We start from the raw sequence: 26,483 nt of genomic DNA, 5'->3' as shown, positions 1-26,483 counted from the left end.
TACAGGCGAGGTTCATTCACCTCTCAGGCCTCTGGGAACAACAGGACGGGCTGTGGCTTTCGAACTGGCTGTCGCTGAAGGGCCAGATCGGAGGACCTGCACTGACTGAACCACTTCGCCTTTCAGTGAACAGAGGGACTTGGCCACCGAAGCTCCGAGACGCCCGGAGGCGCAGCGCTGGACGCTCTGACAGGCGAGCGCTCACGGGTCGCGTGCTTCCCGGCAGCCTGGGGGCGGGGCCTCAGACCACGCCCCCGCCTTATGATTGGTCCCTTCGAAACAGGCGGCGGCGAGCGGCTACTGACCCTGAGGCCCAGGCGGCGGCGGCGGCGGTTGGTCAGGGGCGTGTCGGCCCCGCACAGATTGAGCCGAGTTGTCGCTCCGCTGGGAGAAGTGACCCTCCTGCGCCTGGTGAGTACTTCCCTGTTTGCCTTCTCTTTTCCTGGCGAACTTTTACTCGCTATCTCGGGGCCTCCGCGCCTCAGCCTGAGGGCTCCAGGAGCCCCCAGCGCTCAGAGGCCCCGAAGTGGAGGTTTGTTGGGTCCCCGAACTGCAGGAGCCAGGACGCTCTGCGATTGTCTGGCTGCCGCAGTCGCGTGCTCTGATTGGCCCCTGGGGCCGTCAAGGTGACGTTGCGCCTGCCTTCACCTGTCCACCCAAGTGCGGCGAGAGGGGCGACAGTCGTGCGGGGCGGTTGGGGCTGCTGGTGTGGGCGAGCTCAGCTGGGGAGGAGGGATCCAGCCGCTTCCCGCCCTGCTTTAAATCCAGAGCGGTATCAGAGCTCGAAGCTACTGTAGGGTCTCCAGGGGCACCCTCATCCCTAAGCGCCTAGCACTTAGAGGGTCCCTTTTTTTCTGCTCATCATCCTCAGAAAGAATTGATGAAGTCTCTGGCCTTGCAAAGAGAGAGACAGACAGTTATTCTTGCCCTCTAGCAAGGTTTATAGGCTCTTTCCTGTTTTTTCTCCCAGTCCATGCAGGGTCTAGAACGCCCACATGTGCGGAACTGGGGAATAGAGCTGGAGACCCTGCGCGATGCCTTCCGCCCACAGCCCTCAGTTTGGAGGACTGCCCGGGGAGAGGCTGGCAAAAGAAAGGGAAGGCTTGTAGAGTGCCTTGGAAGTCAGAGGAAAGTTTTGGAGGGCGTGCTCCTCTATGCAGTCACCCCTGGTTCCTTTCCTAATCTTTTCACACCGAGGGATTGAATGTTGTAAATTTAGAGTGCTTTGTGGCATGGCATGGTGGAATAGCTGATTCCCAGGCATTACTAAGAGATGATTTTAGGTCAGAGCCTGGGTTTTGCTTAGCTTGTGTTGAGAGCAAAAAACAAACAAACAAAAACAACAACAACAACAACAAAACCGCTTTGTGAATTGCTATCTGATCACCTGTCTTGGAACTTAAATGATTAGAAATTGAAATTCTCACCACCTCAGATTCCCTTTGGGAACAGATTGGAATTGTTTCAAATGACAAGTGGAAACTCTAGTGATCTGGTGTAGATCCTGATAGCTGTTGTCTGACTCATCTGTTTCAAAATCTCATTAGAAACCAACTGTCATTGAACAGTAGGTGTTTGCTATCTGACATTATTGAATTAGAAGTAGTAATTTTTTTTTTTTTTAGCGTGACAGAGTTGCTAAGCATGGGGGCTCTGAAATCAGACTTCATTGGATATCTGACTTTAGACACATTATTTAATCTTTGTAAGCCTAAATTTCCTAGTCTGTGAAAGAAGGTTAATAATAGTTCCTACTTTATTGAGAGGATTGTTGTAAAGATTAAATGAAATTCCACGTAACTAATTTAGCACAGTGCCTGATACATAGCTATTATTATTTCTCTGCTGTTTAACTTGCACAAAAAGTTTTGAGCTGTCCCCAAAGGCTGGGGAGAGGTAGAAGGTGAAGGCAATACCAGAGATAGGGATAATTATTGTTCATTGACTAAATTATACATGTAAAGCATTTAAAACAGTATCTGACACATCATAAACACGTGGATTACTATTTATCAAACACATCATTATATACCAGGTATTGTTTTCTTTACTTATATTATTGTTAAACCTCATAGTAATCCTGAAATGTAGTTCATGTTATCTCTCTCTATTTTTTTTTTTTTTTGAGACAGTCTCGCTCTATCGCCCAGGCTGGAGTGCGGTGGCGCGATCCCGGCTCACTGCCTCTGCCTCCCGGGTTCAAGCGATTCTCCTGCCTCAGCCTCCCGAGTAGTTGGACTCCAGGCGTGTGCCACTACGCCCAGCTAATTTTTGTATTTTGGTAGACACGGGGTTTCACCATGTTGGCCAGGGTGCTCTCGATCTCTTGACGTCGTGTTCCGCCCGACTCGGCCTCCCAAAGCTCTGGGATTACAGGCATGAGTCACCGCGCCTGGCCGTTATCTCTATTTTATAGGGGACAAAACTGAAGCTCAAAGAAGGGAAATCACTTACTAGGGTTCACCTGGAATTCAGTGCAGGCTTTTTTCTGTGTTACACATCTTTATATTCCTAACATTAAGTAACTTTCCTGCACTGGATTGTCAGTGTGACCCAGATTAATTTCTGCTGTGGGTATGGGTTTATTTTGAATACATTATGAATTTTAAAATAATGAGAAATAACTTGTGATGATAAATCAAAATGTGTGATAAAAGAATAGTGTGAACAAAATGCATGCTATTAGTAAAAAACCAATGATATTTTGGAGTTTTCATGTTTGGAGAATGGCCACTTCAGAAATGATGTTCCTAATTTATATTTTGACAAATAGAAATGATGTTTGGAGAATTGGTTATTTCAAAAGTAGTATCTCCTCATTTATATTTTCTCATTTAATTTTCGTTTGTTCACTATGTTTTTACTAAGCTACTCTTCCTTTTTTTTTTCCTATCAATTTAAGTTTGGAGATAATAGGAAAGGTTCAGTTATTTGGATAGATTACTAAAGAGCTTGCTGTTGAAGAGGAAAGTAAGAGATTAAACTTAATTTGTATTCTTATGTTTTACTTTCTCACAGCAACGTGTGTGTATTTTACTTCGTATTGTTGCTTTTCATACTTTGATATTAGATATACCACTACATATCTAACGAGTCATACAATGGACATAGAATGATATTAGATATACCTTTACATATCTAATGAGTCATGCAATGGACATAGAATCTGAGAGAATAGGGAACTTGAGTCTGTTGGCCAATTTGTCTCACACTGAGTTTCTTAATTTTTAATTAGAGTTTAGTTGTCATAGAGAAATGCTTCAGAAGTAATGTTTATGAGATACAGACCATAATTATAACTGTATTTCTTTAGTGTTTCTCTTAAAAACTAGAAAGTGTTTTCATTTGATTACATTGTTACAGAGTAGGTAGGGTGTTTTGGTTAACAGAAAGCCACCATGTATTTCATAAGCTTGTTACAAATTTGCAAAGAACTAGAATGTAATAAAATGTAGCAGCTTACTAAATGTAATGTCATCTTTGCCTCTGTAAGCATCCTAGAATTTATAGTATTATGACCATCAGTCATGTGCTGGATATTGCTGAAGTGGTGACTCATAGAGACTTCTGCTTACTGCCATACAACGTAAACGTTTCTCTAAGAAAGTATAATATTAGCTATGGTGAAGGGCTCACTTTATATAGATAGTTAGCTGTTGAAAAAAATGTTTTATGTTCAGCATGTCTTCTTTGTTACACACACACAGAATTTAGAAAAGCACTGTGATCCCAGTAACATTACATATACTGTTCTACAGGTTGCTTTTGTTCACATAACAAAATAGACATCTTTTCATATCAGTGCATATAGCTCTATGTTATTCTTTGAAGTGGTTAAATGAGTCTACTGTATGAATGTCCCAGTAGTTACTTGAGCAGTTCCCTGTTAATGGATAGTTAGATATTGTTCTTATATTTTTTATGTTAGTGTTTATGTATGTTCCATACATTCTTTTAATCTATCATGTGTAAAGGCAAACTGATCTTAAGTTCATTAAAAAATTGTATACCACAAAATTTTTGACAAACTAAAAATTATATCTAATATAAAATTAAGTTATTCAGGTTGGATCTCTGCCAAACATTTCAAAAGGAAAATTTCAAATAAAAAAAGATTCTCAACAGTCTCTATATTTTTCAAATAACATGTAATGTTTTATTAAACTGTAAAAATTTTATTTTTCTCTTAAAACTCTTTTATCTGCAACAGAAGCATCTGTTGCATTTAGGAGTAATTCTAGTACTAATTTTAACTCTGATTTCTAAAGTGACATAGAAGAAATGAAGACTGTTAACCACCTTAAGGATATTATTTTTAAAAGTATAGAGTGCAGCAAAATAGAAGCATGTAATATTGCTATATCCCTAAATTGGAGGATGATTCAGGGAAGACTTTGGAGGAATAGAATCTGGACAGGTAGGGGTGAGTCTGGAAAAGAGGTGCAAGAAGAGCATAGCTGGATCAGCAAGTGCGAAGACCTAGAGGTGAAAGCATGGCACTCAGAAGGATCTTTAACAAGTTCACTAAGGCTGAAGTGTAACAGTCAAGAGACAGAGCTGGTGGGGATCCTACAAACCTTTGTTAGCTTGGTTAAGGAGTTTGGGCTTTATCCTGAAAACACTGGACAACCATTAAGGGTTTTAGCAGGGTAGTAGTAAAATGTCCTTGGATCAGAGTTGTGAAAAATCATTCTGGCTGTGGTTCATGAAGAACAGGGTTGCAAGGCTGGATAAAAGGTGACTGTTTCAGTAAACCTGGAGAAAGATGACAGTGGCTTGAACTAGAGGAGTGGCTGTAGGTATTGAGAAAATTTAGAGGTAGAAGCAGCAAGATATGGTCACTGTTCTGGCTGAGGAAAGATGGGGCAGGTAGAGGTGTGAGAGAGGAGGGAATTAAGAATGTCCTGGTAACTTAGTGAATTTTAATGGTGTTCGCTGAGATGGTAAACACAGGCAGCCTTGGTAAACCTATAAATGAATGAATGGATGGATGAATGATAGATGTACAAAGGCAGGACCATTTGATGAGGAGGAGGATGATAGTAAATACATAGCACTTGCAGTAGGTTTAACCTATCAGTTTTTTTCTTCTTTTGCATGCTTTATATAGCTGGTGCTCCTTTCTTCATTATTTCAACAGATTAGGTTTGCTGCATCTTCTAATTGTATATCATATTTTGGATACATATTACTTTCTCTAGGTCAAACGTCTTGGCAAATCTTCCTTTCTTCACGTAAGATGTGTATTGGCGGCAGCCGCGGTAGGTCCAGACACAGGTGGCCATGGAACTCGCTGGTAATAGAGGACACATCTCTTAACTGGGTTGCTCTAAGAACTGATGCCTAAACCATCTCAGCGTGGTATATAAAGGAGAAGGTGGGCATGGCCAGCCTCCCTCAGCTACACTCTCTCGGGTTAGCCCTGGAAGTCTTTATACACATAGAACCCGTACCCATAATGTATGTATGGCATCTGACTTTTTCTACCCAAATATGGGAGGTGTGGAAAGCCACATTTACCAGCTGCCTCAGTGCCTGATTGGAAGAGGGCATAAGGTTATAATTGTCATCCGTGCTTATGGAAATCGAAAAGGCATCCATTACCTCACTAATGACCTCAAAGTCTATTACTTGCCTCTGAAAGTCATGTATAACCAGTCTATGGCCAGGACCCTCTTTCACAGTCTGCCATTGCTCAAGTACATATTTGTTCAGGAGACAGTCACAATAATCCATTCACATAGTTCATTTTCTGCCATGGCCCATGATGTTCTCTTCCATGCCAAGACAATGGGGCTTCAAACAGTCTTAACAGACCATTCCCTTTCTGGATTTGCTAAGGTCCGCTCAGTGCTTACAAACAAACTTCTAACTGTGTCTGTTTGTGACACAAGCCATATCATTTGCATTTCTTATACTAGTAAGGAAAATACCATACTACGAGCAGCACTGATTCCTGAAATAGTGTCTGTCATTCCTAATGCTGTAGATCCCACTGACTTCACTCCAGACCCATTTAGAAGGCATGATAGTGTAACTATTGTTGTCAGCAGACTTGTTTACAGAAAAGGAACCAATTTGCTTAGTGGTATTATACCCAAACTCTTGTCAGAAATATTCAGATTTAAATTTCATAATTGGAAGAGAGGGACCAAAGAGAATCATTTTGCAAGAAGTTCTGGAAAGATACCAGTTGCACGACAGGGTGCATCTTTTGGGAGCTTTACAACACAAGAATATTAGGAGTGTCTTAGTTCAAGGACGTATTTTTCTTAATACCTCCCTTACTGAAGCATTCTGCATGGCAATCGTGGAAGCAGCCAGCTGTGGTTTACAGCTTGTAAGTACCAGGATTGGTGGAATTCCTGAGGTGCTTCCAGAAAATCTTACTATTTTATGAGAAACTTCAGTAAAATCTTTGTGTGAGGGATTGGAAAAAGCTATTTTCCAACTGAAGTCAGGGGCATTGCTGGCTCCAGAAAATATCCATAACATAGTAAAGACTTTCTACACCTGAGGAATGTTGTGGCAAGAACTGAAAAAGTGTATGACCGAGTATCGGTGGAATCTGTGTTGCCAATGGACAAACAACTGGACAGACTTATTTCTCACTGTGGACCAGTAACAGGCTACATCTTTGCTTTGTTGTCTGTTTTCAACTTCCTCTTCCTCATTTTCTTGAGATGGATGACTCCAGATTCTATCATTGATACTGGAATAGATGCCACTGGGCCAAGGGGTGCCTGGACTCATATATGTTCTCACAGTAAAAGAGGGGGTGAGAATATTAAGATATCTAAAACCAGGAATAAGAGAGAGCCTACATTGTAAGATTTTAAACATTTGTAATAGTTGTATTAAGACTATGGAAAATAACCTTGCTTTTTGGGGGCTTTTGTTTTTTATTAGTTTTTTTATAAGTTAATTTAGTAAGTTATGCTACTTCTGTATCATTCAATGTTTTCTTTTGAGGAAAGATAAAAACTTAGGCAATTCCTGAGTGTAGAAACCTTGCACTTATTTAAAATTTAGTTTTTGTTTTTTGTTTTTTTTGAGACGGAGTCTTTCTCTGTCCCCCAGGCTGGAGTGCAGTGGCGTGATCTCGGCTCACTGCAAGCTCCACCTCCCGGGTTCACGCCATTCTCCTGCCTCAGCCTCCCGAGTAGCTGGGACTACAGGCGCCCGCCACCACGCCCGGCTAATTTTTTGTATTTTTTTTTTTTTTTTTTTAGTAGAGACGGGGTTTCACCGTGTTAGCCAGGATGGTCTCGATCTCCTGACCTTGTGATCCGCCCGCCTCGGCCTCCCAAAGTGCTGGGATTACAGGCTTGAGCCACCGCGCCCGGCTCTTATTTAAAATTTAGAAGAGAACATTTAAACCATTCAGGTATGAAGTTTTTCAGACTACTGAAATCCCTGTAGCAGAGATGTTTTAACATTATATTTTGAGAGCTTTGGGCGCTGAAGGGCCAAATGTTTTCTGGGCCTTTTTTTGGCCAGTTTTTAATGTTAGACATTAAAATATTTTAATGTTTATGTTTTAATGTTTAATGTTTAGTGTTTAAATGTTTAATGTTTTAATGTTTTAATGTCTAATGTTTTAATGTTAGACCATTAGACACTCACTAGATGTTTACAAGTTTTCTTTAGGGAAGTATAACAACTATATGAACTATTTTAAGTCATGTTTATATACATTTATTAGAAATCTAAGTCATGCCTTTAAACATTTATTAGGTTCACTCAGTAGGTGTTAACATATAATTAACAGGTTCTTTGAGTAAGACAGTCCATCAGTTACCAGCACATTTTGAGCACCTGCTATATGTGGAATGTTGAACTAGATGCTTCCTGCCGTTAAGGACCAGAAACGCATTCACTCTTTATCATTCAAATGGCTTATTTCATCATAGTCATGGTTGATATAAGATAAATAGCCAACATGCCAAAAATGCTCATGCCAGTTAATGCCAGGAAAAAAATCACCGACATACTACTAGTACTTCTTCGATCCTGTTCTATGCATTCTCCTAGGTAGAGCCTTCATCTTCAGTTGTGTTGATGAAGATATTTTTTGCTTTTTAAATACTAGGGACTGATATCACTCTTGATAGTGCAGAGAAACCCTCCATAATTAAGTTTTCCGTAAAAGCCTTCGTGTTTTCTGAGCAGAATGTATGAGGTGTGCCATCCCAAAGCCAGCTGCTATCCTGTCCTTTTAATGTAAGTCACTCTCCTTTGCTGTGGCCTCGCTGATGTTTGATAAGTATTATCAGTGTGCAAAAGGCTTTATTTCAGAATGTTTTATTTATAGCAAACCAAGTCCGAAAGTTTTAAGAACACAGTCTTTGTGGGTGGATGTTATTAACTGTAATTGTTGTTGCCCAGAGCCATGGATTTTTTAACCCCAAATTATCCACATGGTGTGTATTATTCTTTGAACTTTTAAGGTTTTTGTGAGAAAAGGACTGTGAAATCAAAACAAGGAGGCACTTGTGGTGGGTGCACTAGATAGATTCTGTCAGTATCGTGATTCTGTATAGGATTTTTAAAAAATGACAAAATTCCCAAAACTTACTACTTTTTAAAAAGTAACATGTCTATTAACTGGTTGTACTGATATAAAAAGAAATATATTTGTGTTTTGTTTGCACTAAAATGCAAAAGAGTCCAATTTTTAATATCTAGAAGTTAGGGAGTTCTTTTGCTGGAGAAAAATGGACTGATCTAAACCATTCATTCTTACTGAGATTTTTATGCATAGGAACTCACATATAAACACGAAATAACCACTGCCAATATTCACGGTAAAGTGAGAAACTATAACATTTGGATTTTATTTATTTTACTCAACAGATTTTAAAGGCACACCACCATTTTTTCCTTAATTTTTAAAAATTGTCATTTAATTCTTAAATTGTTATGTATTTGAGATGGAAATGAGACTTAAAGTTAGTTGCCTTTGCATGTAAAATAAATAACTTGCAAATTAAAATATTTTTCTTTTTTTTTTAAAAGAAACAAGTGGAAGTAAATTTGTTTTACATAAATCTTAATTTTCAACTTTCCTAGATACTGTCACGTGTGCCCATGTGAAGAGACCACCAAACAGGCTTTGTGTGAGCAATAAAGCTTTTCAATCACCTGGGTGCAGGCGGACTGAGTCTGAAAAAGGAGTCAGCAAAGGGAGATAAGGGTGGGGCAGTTTTATAGGATTTGGGTAGGTAGCGGAAAATTACAGTCAAAGGCGGTTTTTCCCTTGCGGGGCGGGGGCCGGGGTTACAAGGTGCTTGGTGGGGAACTTCTGAGGCTCATTGTCCAGGAGAAGGAACGTCACAAGGTCAATTGATAAATTAGGGTGGGGCAGGCACAAATCACAATGGTGGAATGTCATCAGTTAAGGCAGGAACTGGCTATTTTCACTTCTTTTGTGGTTCTTTAGTTGCTTCAGGCCATCTGGATGTATACGTGCAGGTCACAGGGGATACATGATGGCTTAGCTTGGGCTCAGAGGCCTGGCAGATACCTTAATTGTAACTGTCAGTGTTGCACTGGTCAGTATTTGGAAACACATTGTTCTACCCTGCTACTTACATTGATTTGAAAGTTAATTTACAGTGATGAGGAATTTATGAAAAATTTATTTCTTTTGATGTTTCAAAACGTTGCCCATGACAAACTGATTTGTTAAAACATGCTACATGTCCAAAAATAAAGACCAGAATGACGAAAAAACCCATATGTCTATTAGCTTCTAGTTATGGCTATAACAAATTACCACAAGTTTAGTGGTTTAAGATGATACAAATTCATTATCTTACAGTTTAGCAGTCAGAACTCAGGGTCTTTCAGTGCTAAAAGGTGCTGACAGGGTTGTGCTGTGTTTGCAGCCTCCAAGGGAGAGTTCTTTTCCTTTCCCAGTTTCCACTGACACCTGCATATTCCTTGGCTCCCTCCTCCATCTTCACAGCCTGCAGCGTAGCACCTCAGATCTCTCTTTGATGCTCTTCCATCGTGACTTCTCCTCCTGTCTCTTTGCAGCTGTCCTCACATCACCTTCAGTGACTCTGACCTTTCTGCATCCCTCTTGTTTTTCTTTACCCCAAGAGAGGGTTCTTGGATCTCATGCAAGAAAGAATTTGGGACAAGTCCATAGAGTAAAGCAAAAGAAAATTTATTAAGAAAGTAAAGGAATAAAGAATGGCTACTCCATAGGCAGAGCAGCTCTGCATCCCTCTTACAGAAACTCCTGGGACTGCATTGGGTCCACTAGGAAAATCTCCCACCTCAGGATCCTTAATTAATCTGAAAGGTCCCATTTGCTTTGTAAGGTCACATATTCACAGGTGCTGAGGATTAGGATTTAGACAACTTTGAGAGCCATTATGGAGTTTATTTAAGATGTAAAAATGTTTATGTCCGCTGGGGCAGTCATATGAATTCCTGAGTAGCTCATTTATCAGAATTCTTGCCCCTTGGCAGAGCTGTTGTCCTGTTAACTTGGAACCTCTACCCACACAGCAACCTTAGTCATTTCTTTCTTTTCTTTTCTTTTTTTTTCTTTTCTTTCTCTTTCCTTCCTTTTTGAAACAGAGTCTCGCTCTGTCACCCAGGCTGGGGTGCAGTGGTGTGACCTTGGCTCACTGCAACCTCTGCCTCCTGGGTTTAAGCGATTCTCCTGTCTCAGCCTCCCTAGTAGCTGGGACTACAGGCGTGTGCCACCATGCTGACTAATTCTTTTGTATTTTTAGTACAGACGGGGCTTCACCGTGTTAGCCAGGATGGTCTTGATCTCCTGATCTCACGATCCACCTGCCTTGGCCTCTCAAAGTGCTGGGATTACAGGCATGAGCCCCACTGTGCCCGGCCGTCATTTTTTTTTCCTAGTAATTCCTCTGGTATATCAGGCAGCTCACTTGACCTGCAAGTACCTTGACCATAATCACTGTACATATTTTACCTGGAACATGTTGGGTGAGAGGCAAAATTATGTATCAATTCAGGTCATGTAAATAATAAGAAGAAATAATAAATGATACCAAAAAAGGTCCCCCGGCAGATGCCATTCATTATGTGGCTGCTTCTAAACTTTACTGTCACATTTCATCTATTGCAGAAACATTGTGGAGAAGGGAGACAATCAGTTTTTCCTAGGGGTTTTCACATTTCTCCTACAAAAACTGTTTTCCTAAACTCCAGGCTTGAATACTTCTATCAACACTATTTCCAGTAGCAATCCAGGAAAACTTATGCTTGGCTAAGCAGTGTACAGGAATAGCTCAAAATAGTAAAAGGCACCATACAGGCAAGTAATAGGAAAAATGTGAATTCAAGGGCTGAAGATATAATCAGAATTAATTCAGGCCAATCAGGAAGGGCTACTAGAAAGAGATGAATCAAAAATGTTACAAGCCTAGATTAGTTAAGATCATGAAGCAACTCTCCAACTGTTTCTTCTCTGTCTCCTTTGCTGACTCCTTTGAAGTGTAAATGTTGGATTTTCACAGGTCTTGTTCTTAGACCCTTGTCACTTCCTTCTCCATTTCCCTCAGATGATTTCATTCTTTCCAATGGCTTTAACTCCCAAGTATTTGCTGACAATTTTTATCTCCTCCTGAATTTTTTTCTTAGTTCTAGATTCATATTTCCAACTGCCTACCTGACATTCCTACTTGAATGTCTTTTTTTTTTTTTGAGACAGAGTCTCATTCTGTCACTCAGGCTGGAGTGCAGTGGTACAATCTAGGTTCACTGCAACCTCCACCTCCCAGGTTCAAGCAATTCTTCTGCCTCAGCCTCCCGAGTAGCTGGGACTACAGGTGCCACTGCCACGCCCAGCTAAATTTTGTATTTTTATAGAGACAGGGTTTCATCATGTTGCCCAGGATGGTCTTGATTTCTTGACCTCGTGATCCGCCTGCCTTGGCCTCCCAAAGTGCTGGGATTACAAGCGTAAGCCACCATGCCCGGCCTCTACTTGAATGTTTTTTTTTTTTGAGACAGAGTCTTGCTCTGTTGACTAGGCTGGAGTGCAGTGGCGCAATCTTGGCTCACTGCAAGCTCTGCCTCCCGGGTTCACTCCATTCTCCTGCCTGAGCCTCCCAAGTAGCTGGGACTACAGGTGCCTGCCACCACACCCGGCTAATTTTGTTTGGTATTTTTAGTAGAGATGGGGTTTCACTGTGTTAGCCAGGATGGTCTCAATCTCCTGACCTCGTGATCTGCCTACCTCGGCCTCCCAAAGTGCTGGGATTACAGGCGTGAGCCACCGCGCCCGGCCGTACTTGAATGTTTTTAAAGGTTTCCTGAAACAAACATAACCAAAACACAGCACTCCTTTTTTTTCCCCCCAAGATGGAGTCTTGGGTCTTGCTCTGTCACCCAGGTTGGAGTGCAGTGTAGCAATCTTGGCTCACTGCAACCTCTGCCTCCTGGGTTCAAGCAATTCTCCTGCCTCAGCCTCCCAAGTAGCTGGGATTACATGTGTCCACCACCACACCTGGCTAATTTTTGTATTTTTAGTAGAGATGGGGTTTCACCATGTTGGCCAGGCTGGTCTTGAACTCCTGACCTCATGATCCACCCGCCTTGGCCTCCCAAAGTGCTGAGATTACAGGCGTGAGCCACCATACCCAGCCAACACAGCACTCTTGACCCATGTATGCTGTGTGTCCTGCTTCAGTTTATTCATCACCCTCATCTCAGTAAATGCTGCCTCTGTCTCTGCTCAAATTCCCTAAGCCTGAAACAGTAGTTGTTCTTGATACTCTGCTCTTATGTTCCTCTCCTTTACCCCATCATCTCTGACAATTGTCAAATCCGTTTGTTCTTAACTCCAAATATATGTCAGATCCATCTCCTTCTTTCCAGTGGAGAGTGTTAGATTCTAGCTCAGTCACTATTGTTTGTCACTGAACTACTGCAGTGGACTCTTCCCTCTTCCACACTACTCTCCCATCTCATTTCTTATACAGTGTTTCTTTGGCTCTCACTGTTTCTACCCCTACTTGTTTCTCCTTTTCTCACTGTTTCCCCTAGTTCTTTTTCCTACATCTTCATCCACTTTTCCCCCCATTTCTCTGTTAAACACGTCACTGTTTCACTCCATTTCTCTCTCTTCCTCAGATTTCCTTTAAAACTGTGAATTAGATCATGTCACTACTCACTTAGTTAAAATTCATTAGGGGCTTCCATTGCATTTAGGGTAATATCTAGTGGGGGACCTCAATAAACCACTGACAGCACTAGACAGGTCATCAAGACAGAAAATCAACCAAGAAACAATGGATTTAAACTATACCTTGGGACAAATGTACTTAACACATATATACAGAACATTTCATCCAACAACAGCAGACAGAATACACATTCTGTTCGACAGCGCATGGAACTTTCTCCAAGATAGACCATATAATAGGGCATAAAACAAGCCTCAATAAATTTAAGAAAATTGAGATTATATCAAGCACTCTCTCAGACCACAGTGGAATAAAACTAGAAATCAACTCCAAAACGAACCTTCAAAACTATGCAAACACATGGAAACTCAATAGCCTGCTCCTGAATGAGCACTGGGTCAAAAACGAAATCAAGATGGAAATTTAAATGTTATTTGAACTGAACGACAGTAGTGACACAACCTATCAAAACCTCTAGGATACAGCAAAGGTGTTGTTAAGAGGAAAGTTCATTGCCCTAAACGTGTATATCAAAATGACTGAAAGAGCACAAACTAATACTCTAAGGTCACACCTCAAGGAACTAGAGAAACAAGAGCAAACCAAACCCAAACCCAGCAGAAGAAAGGAAATAACCAAGATCGTAGCAGAACTAAATGAAATTGAAACAAAAAAATACAAAAGATGAATGAAACAAAAAGCTGGTTCTTTGAAAAGATAAATAAAATTGATAGACCATTGGCAAGATTAATGAAGAAGAGAAAAAATTCAAATAACCTCACTAAGAAACAAAACAGGAGATATTACAACTGACAACACTGAAATATAAAAGATTATTCAAGGCTACTATGAACACCTCTATGCACATAAACTAGAAAACCTAGAAGAGATGGATACATTACTGGAAAAATACAACCCTCCTAGCTTAAAACAGGAAGAACAGACCAGTAACAAACAGTGAGATTGAAATGGTAATTAAGAAATTACCAATAAAAAAGAAGCCAAGGACCAGATAGATTCACAGCAGAACTTTACCAGACATTCAAAGAAGAATTGGTACCAATCCTTTTGACACAATTCCGCAAGATAGAGAAAGAAGGAACCCTCCCCAACTCATTCTATGAAGCCAGCATCACCCTAATACCAAAATCCAGGAAAGGACATAACCAAAAAAGAAAACTACAGACAAATATCCTTGATGAACACAGATGGTAAAATCTTTGTAATTGACAAAATACTAGCTAACTGAATCCAACAACATATCAAAAAGATAAACCACCATGATCAAGTGGGTTTCATACCAGGGATGCAGGGATGGTTTAACATATGCAAGTCAGTAAATGTGATAGAGCACATAAACAGAATTAAAAGCAAAAATCACATGATCATTTCAGTAGATGGAGAAAAAGCATTAGGCAAAATCCAGCATCCCTTTATGATTAAAACTCTCAGCAAAATTTGCATACAAGGGTCATACCTTAATATAATAAAAGCCATCTATGGACAAACCCACATCCAACGTAATGCTGAATGGGGAAAAGTTGAAAGCATTCCCTCTGAGAACTGGAACAAGACAAGGATGCCCACTCTGACCACTCCTCTTTGACCTAGTACTGGAATTCCTACCCAGAGCAGTGAGACAAGAGAAAGAAATAAAGGGCATCCAGGCCGGATGCGGTGGCTCAAGCCTGTAATCCCAGCACTTAGGGAGGCGGAGGTGGGTGGATCACAGGGTCAGGAGATGGAGACCATCCTGGCTAACATGGTGAAACCCCGTCTCTACTAAAAATACAAAAAATTAGCCAGGAATGGTGGCGGGCACCTGTAGTCCCAGCTACTTGGGAGGCTGAGGCAGGAGAATGGCGTGAACCCAGGAGGCGGAGCTTGCAGTGAGCCGGGATCGTGCCACTGAACTCCAGCCTGGGTGACAGAGTGAGACTCCATCTCAAAAATAAATAAATAAATAAATAGCATCCAAATCGGTAAAGAGGAAGTAAAACTGTTACTGATTGCTGACGATATGATTGTTTACCTTGAAAACCTTAAGGACTCGTCCAGAAAGCTCTTAGAACAGATAAAATATTGGGGGAAGCCGCCCCCAATATTTCAATGTTAGGTTCTTTCTATTTTCCATAAGTGTCAGCTGGCTGAGAAATAAAGAGAGACAGTACAAAGAGAAGAATTTTACAGTTGGGCTGCCAGGGGTGACATCACATATGGGTAGGACCGTGATGCCCGCCTGAGTCTCAGACCAGCAAGTTTTTATTAAGGGTTTCAAAAGGGGAGGGAGTGTAAGAACAAGGAGTAGGTACAAAGATCACATGCTTCAAAGGGCAAAAAGCAGAACTACTACTAAGGGTCTAACAAAGATCACATGCTTCTGAGGGAACAGGACAAAGGGGAAAAGCAGAACTACTACTAAGGGTCTGTCTATGATCAGTGGTGCACGTATTGTCTTGATAAACATCTTAACAGAAAACAGGGTTTGAGAGCAGAGAACCGATCTAACCACAAATTTACCAGGGCGGAGTTTTTTCCCACCCTAGGAAGCCTGAGGGTTCTGCAGGAGACCAGGACATATATCTCAACCACGTAAGACAGACATTCCCAGAGCGGCCATTTATAGACCTCCCCCCAGGAATGCATTTCTTTCCCAGGGTATTAATATTAATATTCCTTGCTAGGAAAATAATTCAGCGATATCTTTCCTACTTGCACGTCCATTTATATATAGGCTCTCTGCAAGAAGAAAAATATGGCTCTTTTTGCCTGACCCCACAGGCAGTCAGACCTTATGGTTGTCTTCCCTTGTTCCATAAAAATTGCTGTTATTCTGTTCTTTTCAAGGTGCACTAATTTCATATTGTTCAAAAACACATTTTACAATCAATTTGTACAGTTAACACAATTATCACAGTAGTCCTGAGGTGATGTAAATCCTCAGCTTATGAAGATAACAGGATTATCTTCATAAAGTAAAGAGAGGCATAAGGAATTATAAAAGTATTATTTGGGAACTGATAAATGTCCATATTAATATGAAATCTTCACAATTTATGTTCCTCTGCTGTGGCTCCAGCCAGTCCCTCTGTTTGGGGTCCCTGACTTCCAGCAACAATAAAAGAATTCAGCAAGGTTTCTGGATACAAGCTTAGTGTACACAAATCAGTAGCTTTTCTATACACCAACACCAACAGCAACCAAACAGAGAATCAAATCAAGAACTCAACCCCTTTTATAATAGCTGCAAAAAAAAAAAAAAAAAAAAGAATATACCTAACCAAGGAGTCAGAGACCTCTACAAGGAAAACTACAAAACACTGCTGAAACAAATCATAGACAATACGAACAAATGGAAATACATCCCATGCTCATGGATGGGTGGAATCAATATTGTGAAAAAAACCATACTGCCAAAAGCAGTCTACAAACTCAACACAATCCCCATCGAAATACCACCATCATTCTTCACAGAATTAGAAAAAACAATTCTAAAATTCATATGGAACCAAAAAAGAGCCCACATAGCCAAAGCAAGACTAAGCAAAAAAGAACAAATCTGGAGGCATCACACTACCTGATTTCAAACTATACTATAAGGCCATAGTCACCAAAACAGCATGGTACAGCTACAAAAATAGGCACATAGGAAATGGAACAGAATAGAGAACCCAGAAATAAACCCAAATACTTAGAGCCATATGATCTTTGACAAAGCAAACAAAAACAAAGTGGGGGAAAGGACACCCTTTTCAACAAATGGTGCTGGAATAATTGGCTAGCCACATGTAGGATCCTCATCCCTCACCTTAGACAAAAATCAACTCAAGATGGATTAAGGATTTAAACCTAAGACCTGAAACTATAAAAATTCTAGAAGATAACATTGGGAAAACTCTTCTAGACATGGGCTTAGGCAAGGATTTAATGACCAAGAACCCAAAAGCAAATGCAATAAAACAAAGATAAATAGCTGGAACCTAATTAAACTAAGGAGCTTTTAGTTTGTATGTCAAAAGGAACAGTCAGCAGAGTAAACAGACAACCCACAGAGTGAGAGAAAATTTTCATAAGCTATACGTCTGACAAAGGACTAATATCCAGAACCTACAACAAACTCAAACAAGTCAGTAAGAAAAACCCAAACAATCTCATCAAAAACTGGGCTAAGGACGTGAATAGACAATTCTCAAAAGAAGATATACAAATGGCCAATAAATATAAGAAAAAATGCTCAACATCACTAATGATCAGGTAAATGCAAATGAAAACCACAATGCGATACCACCTCACTCCTGCAAGAATGGCCATAATCAAAAAATCAAAAAACAATAGATGTTGGCATGGATGTGGTGAACAAGGAACACTTCTACACTGCTGGTGGAAATGTAAACTAGTACAGATGCTATGGAAAACAGTGTGGAGATTCCTTAAAGAACTAAAAGTAGAACTACCTTTTGATCCAGCAATCCCACTACTGGGTATCTACCCAGAGGAAAAGAAGTCATTCGAAAAAGATACTTGCACATGCATGTTTATAGCACCATGATTCACAATTGCAAAATCATGGAAACAACCCAAATACCCATGAATAAATGAGTACAGAAACTGTGCGTGTGCTCCCCCCATATATATATATGATATATATATGATGGAATATTATGCAGCTGTAAAAAGGAATGAACAGCATTTGCAGTGACCTGGATGAGATTGAAGACTATTATTCTAAGTGAAGTAACTCAGGAATGGAAAACCAGACATTGTGTATTCTCACTGATATGTGGGAGCTATGCTATGAGGACACAAATGCATAAGAATGATGCAATGGACTTTGGGGACTTAGGAGGAAGAGTGGGAGGGGGGTGAGGGATAGAAGACTATAAATATGGTGCAGTGTATACTGCTCGGGTGATGGATGCACCAAAATCTCACAAATCACCACTAAAGAACTTACTCATGTAACCAAATAACACCTGTACCCCAATAGCTTATAGAAAAATAAAAAAATAAAAAATAAAAGTATGTATTCATTTAGGTGTTTGCTATTTTCAGTCTTCTCAACTGGTATATTAGCTCCATAAGGGCAGAAACATGTCTTTTATGTTCATCACTGTGTCTCTTGCCTATGGCGTCTAGTTCGGTAAAGGAGGTGAATAAATAAATAAGTGTATACCACATGAAAAAAGATTACAGCACAAACAGTTAAATAGCCCCAGAAATAAGTATAACTTTTAGAGAGGACGTTGAGGAGACAGGTTGGAGGGAATGAAGGGTCTATGTTAAATAAATTCCTAAGTATGTATTCTAGCAAAGTGAGTTGTCAATCACACATTTTTATCTGAGTGTCCTGCCAATTATGATGTGGGTATTTTAAAGCTTTTACTCTCATTTATAACTATATTTATTTTTTTGTTAGTAAAAGAAGCTTTCCAAATTATGCCTAATGATATCTGAGTATTACTAGCTTTGTTTTCTTATCTTTTTAATTAGATAAATTATATCACATGAACTACAATTATGTCTCATCACCATATTCATAATTAATTTGTTAAGTGCTATCTATGTATCTGGTACTTTATACGTATCGTCTCATTTAATTTTTACAGCAGCCATAAGAAGGAAATAGTCATATCTCATTTTACAGATCAGAACTCAGAGAAGTTAACTGCTCCAAAGTCATATAACCAGTATTTTCTGGAGCTGGAATTCAAATCAGATGTGTTCAATACCTTCTACTACCCCACTGCTGTCTTTATGGTGAGTTATTTTAGCATACATTAAGAAATACATGAAATATGATTGGTATAGATATAGTATTTCTATTTTCTTTATTAGGCAGCTTGGAAACATTTAACTCAAAATTTTAAAGCAAAGAAACTTTTTTTTCTGAGTAAATCAGAAAGGATGTATTCTTCAACTATTTTTCTAAATGAAGCATTAAAAAAGGATGAAATATTTTGACATACAGAAAGGCGTACAGACTAGTATAATAACACCTTTGTTCTTACCACTTATCTTGAAATAAAATCTTACTGGTACAGTTGAAAGGCCCTTGTGCATTCCTCCCCAGGGTCATTTTCCTCTCTCTTCCTCAGTAGTAACCTCAATCTCAACTTGATCCTATCCTTGCAGCTTGGGTATCTCGGCGATAATCTGGTGGCTGAGTGCTGAATGGATGTGTGGCACAATGGCAATTAATGTTATTCTTTTTTCCTGAAGAAACTTACCTTATTTCTTTGCTTTTTTTTTTTGTTTGTTTGCTACTCTTCCTGGTTGACTTCAGATTTGTAACAGATGGAGCCATGACATTTTGAATTCTCCCCATCATACCGTATAACGTGAGAAAGGATTGAAAATGTGTAAGTTTCAGAGCCTGTATCTTTGGGACAAAGGATCGGTTCAGTAGTTGGTGATCCTAATCCCATTATGATCTGAAGTCAAATTAGAATGAAGAGCCTTAATGCAAATAATCTTGAGTACCTCATGACTTTTTAAAAATTCTTAAAGATGAGTGGGTTGGGCTCAAATTCTGGTCAAATTTCAGGTGGATGAGCACATTCTGTGTTTCCAACATTTTCCTCGGATTTTAAAAGTTAAGTATAGTATTCCTAACTTTGTATGATCTATGCATAAGAGTGTCTTGTGAAAGATTCCCAACAGGTTTAGAGTGCAGTTTAGACTTGGTTACATGAGAGGTCTTCCCTCACTCTCGCCAAATCTAAGGGAAAAGACTTCCTCAAGTTGGCGAAGAACTGAAATAGACTTCTTCAAAAAGACAGACAAAAACAAAAAATAAGGACAATATGTTGCTAATTAAGATGCAAAATGAAATGTTACTGGTTCAGTGTAACTGATTTATATGAAACAAATAGAGATTTTTAGGGAATGATAGAAAAGAGGAAAATAGGTAATAAAATGAAGGAGAAGCAAGAATTGTGATTGTGATACATATCGAGGACTGGGGCTAAAAAGCTACTCTTGGGAATAAATGCCTGAGACACAAAAATATCTTGGAAAGATGATAGTGAATGACTAGAAAATACCAAAGACTGGCTCTTAGTATCTGTTACATAGTGAGTACTCATTACATAATTGATGATTGATAAAATCTCATCAATGAAAAGCACATGTTCATGTATATTATAGCTTTTCATGTATGAAGATACAGAATAACTTATCTGCATACTATTTTATTAAAGAATTTCTTTTTTAAAGTTAATCCAGATGGTTATATTTTTGCCATCTTAAAAGTAGTTTTTTCTGTTATGCAAGAAGAATGATTTTAAAAATGTATGTGAAGACTCTTGCTAAAGTTCAAGTGACCAAATATTGTACATAAATTCTGTATTTCTTTCATAAAACTAATTTTGTTGAATTTTCCATAAAAAGTGCAACGACTAAACATTCTTGTGATAGCTTCTTTGTGAATGTGTCACTGTTCTTGATTTGCACACGACTTATAATTTAGGCTTTCTTTTGTTTTGGGCTGGCAGCTCCAACTGTTAAAGCTCTTGTCTGATTATGCGGAACTCCATTTTAATAGGAGCAGCTTCTTTGCTGCATTTTTAAAAAATGGTCTCGGAAGCTTCTTACTTCCGAGAAGTGGATCTTTGTTGCGGACAAAGGATTATTTATGCTAAAGGAAAATGTATTCCCCACTGAATTAGCTCGTGGGAAGCATAACAAGCTCATTAGGAATGCTCACTTGTACTTTGGCCTTTTGCTGTGGTGAAGAGAAGGGAAAATGACATCAAAAAGGACATTCTGTTGTCTTTTGCCTTCCTGCAAAGAAAATGTGTTATACTATTAGGCTTTTCAGTATGGTTTAGCTCAGGTTCAACTTTGGTACTAGAAGAAATGTTCCTGAAAGGAAAGTGGTATGTATAGTTGACACTGTGCATGAGGTATGTCTGATATAACTTAGAGGAAAAAATAACTTTTTCTTGGAAAGTAATAGCATTATAGCTTTGTAATTATTGTATATTTTTTCTTAAAATATTTTAAAGGTGGTTTATAATAAAAATAGACTAGCTTATTATGCTGCTATGAGCAATAAAAAATCCTAGGTTTTTACAGTCTATACTGTTGAATGTTTTTAAACTCTTCACTTTTATCCCTTTGAAAATATAGGAAAGAATTGCATTTATCTAATTCAATGAATTAAAGTATTTTTTTCCATGTAGATTTCAAGAATACTACTTTGGAGCTAAAATTGCTGTTTCTTTTTTGTCTTTGGAAAATTATTATGGGGAGGCATTGAGCATTTTGGTTCACAGTTAAAATTGATGTTTATCTTTATTAGCAGAATAAGCTTATAGTCAAGCTTGTGAATTTATGCAAAGTCCATGTGACCTGTTAGGATTTTGATGACAATCAGATAAAAGATACTTGACTTTCAATATCAGTTGTTGTAATATTTATATTTACATTATGTTCACAGGGGAAAATAAAATTCTGGGAGACTTTTATATGAGCTAAGTTTTGTTGTTGATTTTTTTTCAAAACTGTCCATATGGTTCAAGAATTACTTTGATGCTAATGCCAAAAAATACATATTATATTAAAGTCTGTTTCAGGTTTTCCTTTTTCAAATGAGTAGTCCTTTATGAAGTAAAAAGCAAGGAGTGATACGAATTCTCTTATACTCAGACTATTCTAACTAGAAGAAAAAGTTTTGCGTTTGCAGTCGAGTAAACACATTCCTAAATCTTGTAATTTGGGGGTTTGGGGGAGTAGCAAAACTGCCAGTGTTAACTGTATGTTAATATTTTGTTCTTTTCTCAGAAAAGAAATTTCATTTCAATATAGGTGACTATGCAGCCTGCAATTCAAGTAAGTTTTTTTCTGGGAAACAATATTTAAATTATGAGATTAATATAATTGAGCTGTAATAATTAGCAAAGATAAAATTATCACAAAGTGTTCTTATTGTGCTAGTTTTTTTTAAGCATCACATTTTAATAACAGAAATACTATATTTTGACTTTCTAGTTCTCAAAAACTTTCAATTCTAAGCTTTTGTTTATACTGAATATTTGTAAAATTCAAAAATACCTTAGGGTTATCTCTTCTCGGCCTTTTGGCTAAGATCAAGTGTAAAAATATCTTAGGGTTGGTAGGTCTGTCTTATTTATACCACTGTGGGAAAAGAGGTGGAATATTTTGTGGTTTTCCGCTCATTACAATTTAGTATGTATTTACAGTTAAAAGAGCTTTTAGTGAAAACAAATATATGTTTTTAAATTTCAGATAGTTGTTCATGTGCTCTATAAATGCCTGTATATGACTGGCCATTAAAATTTTAAAGAGTGGGTTTGTGTGTGTGTGTGTGTGTGTGTGTGTGTGTGTGTGTGTGTGTGTGTGGAGGGATGCAAGCTGGGTGTAATGAGACAATCAGAATAGCCTTATATTTGAATGATTTCCAGAGTTGGTGTTTGCTATATTATTCTTATTTTTTATGTTTTCTTTCTTTTGTATAAATAGAACATGATTGAATATTAACTTAAAAGTCACATTGAAGGTCTGCCTGGAAAGAAGCAAGCAACTGATAATAAAATTTGCTTTGGGAAGTAAAAACTTGCGTCAATTAGATTTCAGTTCTGATCCTAGTTCTGCCCCTTTGATTCTGAGATTCTGGCAAGTTATCTTACTTCTGAGTCTCTGCTTCCTTACCTCTGTGGTGAGGATAATAGTGATTAATTTGCAGGGTAGTTGTGAGGAATCAATGAGATAACATGTGCAAATGGCCTGCTAGAATATATATTGCCTGTAAGCACGTCAGAAGTTTGGTTGTATCCTTGGTATGATAAAATTTTCCAGATACAAACCTAGAGATAGTACCTGTGTCATAAAAGTCAGTCAGTCTTCCCTTCCCCTCCTCCTCCTTCTCTTCTCTCCTTTCCTTTCTCTTATCAATATAACAGTGGATGACAGCCTAGAGAAGATAATTTTTCAAATGGTTAAGAACAGCCCTGCATGTGACCCTGTTGTCCACCTTCCTATACTCTGCAGCTATAATCTCCTACTCTGCTAATACAGTTCCATCATGCTTTTCCTTTTGGGACTGGGGAGTCCATGACTGTCTCCCAGAAGGTCTTATTCTTCCCTTTTGGTTCCTCTCACATCCACTTGCATATGCTCAGAACTCTGTTTTTACTCAAAATCATTTTTGACCTGATTACTTCTATTCATCCCCTTTTTATCCAAGTCTGAGGAATGTCATTAGCTTCTTACCAATTATATTTTCTTGATTCCTTATAGAGTGTTTTTTATTGTTGCCGCATTGCCCATGTTTTTTCTTATTTCTACACTAATGGCCATTTATATCCTCTTAACATGGTAGATTCTTTCATAGTTTGTCTAATGGTTTCAAAAATCTTCTCTGATCCAGATTCTAAGATCTGTCTTTATTGATTTTTTTTTTCCCAAGACTATCCTCCCTTCACATGTCTCATGGAGGTTTTTGCTGCTGAATGTGAGGACTTCCCAGGATTTCCACCTCTTTCTCTGCCAATTATATTAGACAGTTACTTGGTTATTAAGTGCCTTGCAGAGAGGAGACATCCAGTGAATAGCTGTTATTAATTGATGTCTTACTAATTTAATACTTTAAGATATTTCTTGCCACTCATCTGTGTCGTTCATTCTGATTAATAAACATATAGTATAAAAGCCAATGGACAATAGTTCTTAACCTTTCTGGGGTCATAGTCCCATTTGAAAATCTGACAAGGGCTATGAAATCACTCTGTGAAAAGGCCCATTTGTACATAGGCATAAAATTTTGCCTAAATGTAAGCAAGTACCTAAGTTAATCTGTAGAGTACCCATGAATTAAATATCTCTTAATGACAATATGACAGCTTTCAGCATGTTTGAGAACAATCTTCATACATGCAGTTTTTGTTAATATCTAACTTTTAATACTAATTTCTACTGACTAGCCCAGGTTATTACTAAAGTCGTCTGCTTGCAATAATAGGAAAATCCAACATGTACTCTTCTCTGTAATGTGACAAGAAGTAAAAGTGACTTTTTTTTTAAATGTTAGCTTCTCCATTTTCATACACGATTTAAAAAAAACCACCCTCTTAATTTATGCTATTCTTTCGTTGACAAACATTTACATCTGCGCTGCTTTTTTTCAGCTCAACCAGATGGTTAATGGACAAATAACATATTCCATTGACTGTCAAATACAATTGATTGTAAGATACATTTTGATTTTGATGGTACAAAGAGTCATTTGCTAATATCTGTTCCTCAATTATTGAACGAATATGTTTGAATACTATGTGCTAAGCATTACCTTGAGTCCCAGGATTATAATAGAAATAAGATATGCTTATAAAGGGAAGAATTAGTAAAGCGTTACTGTACTTCCTTGGAAATAATTTTAAGAGAATTCAGGGAAATAAATAACATCGTTTTCCTATTCATAGGATCCTCATATATTTAGGAATTCATTTCCCAATCCCTACCCTAATTCCTGAAGTAAATGTCCCTTAAATAACTTGCATTTCTTTTTTGTCTTTGACAGGTTTTTAAATTTACTTTTATTTTATTTTTTATTTTTTATTAGATTTCCCTACCCCTGCATGCCTCTTGAGTTTATTCATTTTCTTTGTTTGCTTTCGGGTTAAAAAAAAAAAAAACTTGTTTATTTCTCATCATAGAAGATTGGAAGTAGTTTCCCCCCCTTCCCGCCACCAGTTTGTTGCAATACCTATGGTATTGCTGTAGATTTTGATCTGGTATAGTAAGACTTGCCTTAAATGAACCTCAGTAAGCTTAATATATTTTAAGGGGAAAATGGTCTATATTTAAAAATCAAGAAAGGGCTAGATTCACTTGGTATTCGTTTTACTTACAGTTCTTTTTTAAAAGTTTTTTTTTTTTTTTTTTTTTAATTTTGAAGCCATCACAGACTATAGAGTAGTTAAATGTAGTACAGAGAAATTTGTTTGCCTGAGCCATTTGAGAGGAAGTGGTGACTCTAGTGCACTATTACCTCTGAATATTTTAGTGTGTATTTCTCAAAAACGAGGACATCTTCCTATACAACCACAATGAAATAATCAGAATCAGGATATTAATGCTGCTGCAGTACTACCATTTAATACGCAGGCCACTTTCAAGTGTTGCCAGTTGTCTCAGTAATAACCAGCTCAAATTTATGTGTTGCATTTAATTTTCATGTCTCTTTAGTCTTCATTAGGCTGGAACAGTATCTCAGTCTTTGCTTGTCTTTAATTACCTTGATACTTTTGAATATTCCAGACCACTTATTTTGTAGAATGTCCCTCAATTTGGATTTGCTTGATGTTTTTTCATGACTAAACTCAGGTTATGCATCTTGGGCAGGAATTTTTCTCATTGCGTCCTATCAGGTGGCATACAATTTTGATTTGTCCCATTATTGATGGAGTTCACCTCCGTTATTTGGTTCAGATGCTGTCTGTCAGGTTTCTGAACTGTAAAATTACTCCTTTTCCCTTTGTAGTATTTTGTATGCAGATACTTTGAAACTATGTAAAAATCCCATTCTTGTCAAAATTTTGGTGTATTCGTTTATATCTGTGTTAACTTATAGTTTCCTATTTTATTCAGTGTGGTATAATCCATTTCTGTCATTTATCTCAATGCTCAAATTGCCCTCAGTTCAGCCAGTAGAAGTCCCTTCATGCTGGCTTATGTGTCCTTTTGGCATTCTTCGAGAGTTTCTTTACTTTCAGATAAGAGATACTTGAATTCAACACCAAAGGATTCATTCTTGCTTCTCTCATTCCATATTTGTACCTGCCTTCAGTGAGAAGATTGGCTCCCATTTGATAAATCCTAATGTGTGTTACCATTCTCTCATTGTTGCTGCCACCCACACCCTGGGTAGATGCTCAGCTCACTTGGACTCTGACACTCTGTATTGGGACGTTCCCCCTTTGCACCTGTTAGATGCCCTCTTTATCCTACTCAGGGTCTGACATCTTGCACAGGGCTGTCCCCATACCTGGATGCCCACTCACCTCACTCATGCTCTGACTGTCCATTCCGAGCCACCCCACTCTTGGAATCTCCTATGCATTCACTTAGGCTCTAATAATATTCCTAAGTTGTTCAGTAAGGAGAAGGACAGAAGGACAAGAGATATTTATATCTGTTTTAAAAAGTGACTTCATAATGACATGATTACTTCTTTTACAATCTGAAGAATTGATACAGCCTTTTCTATAAATAATCTTACATTAAAGAATCTCTAATCATATTTCAAAGTTTTGCAAGTGTCGATTATAACATCTATACAATTAT

At 38.4% G+C, this 26,483-nt stretch overlaps 2 protein-coding genes across 9 annotated transcripts in view; both read left to right on the top strand.

Moving 5' to 3' along the window:
* Nucleotides 1–316: 316 nt before the first annotated feature.
* GAS2L3 (growth arrest specific 2 like 3) overlaps nt 317–26,483 on the top strand; it is a 62,641-nt gene continuing 36,474 nt past the window's right edge. For 2 of the 8 annotated variants that reach the window (XR_009209115.1, XM_058425913.1), the window contains exons 1-3: nt 327–411; nt 18,785–18,935; nt 21,963–22,010. Coding sequence is in view for 6 of the 8 variants with exons in the window: in XM_058425913.1 (XP_058281896.1) it covers nt 21,993–22,010 (18 nt within the window). In the remaining 2 variants the exon portion in view is untranslated. Of the gene's footprint in view, nt 412–18,784; nt 18,936–19,450; nt 19,538–21,962; nt 22,011–26,483 lie in introns of those variants that run through there. The other 6 variants (XM_032168903.2, XM_032168901.2, XM_058425914.1 and 3 more) reach the window with 6 other exon arrangements.
* LOC116478056 (phosphatidylinositol N-acetylglucosaminyltransferase subunit A) lies at nt 5,240–6,831 on the top strand. Its single transcript, XM_032168904.2, is given in 4 exon segments — nt 5,240–5,261; nt 5,372–6,105; nt 6,107–6,512; nt 6,515–6,831. Coding segments are annotated over 4 exon segments (1,479 nt in total).

Source organism: Hylobates moloch, unplaced genomic scaffold (assembly GCF_009828535.3).
Source record: "Hylobates moloch isolate HMO894 unplaced genomic scaffold, HMol_V3 SCAFFOLD_12, whole genome shotgun sequence".
Classification (NCBI taxonomy): Eukaryota; Metazoa; Chordata; class Mammalia; order Primates; family Hylobatidae; genus Hylobates; species Hylobates moloch.
This window is presented reverse-complemented; position numbering and strand designations above follow the sequence as displayed.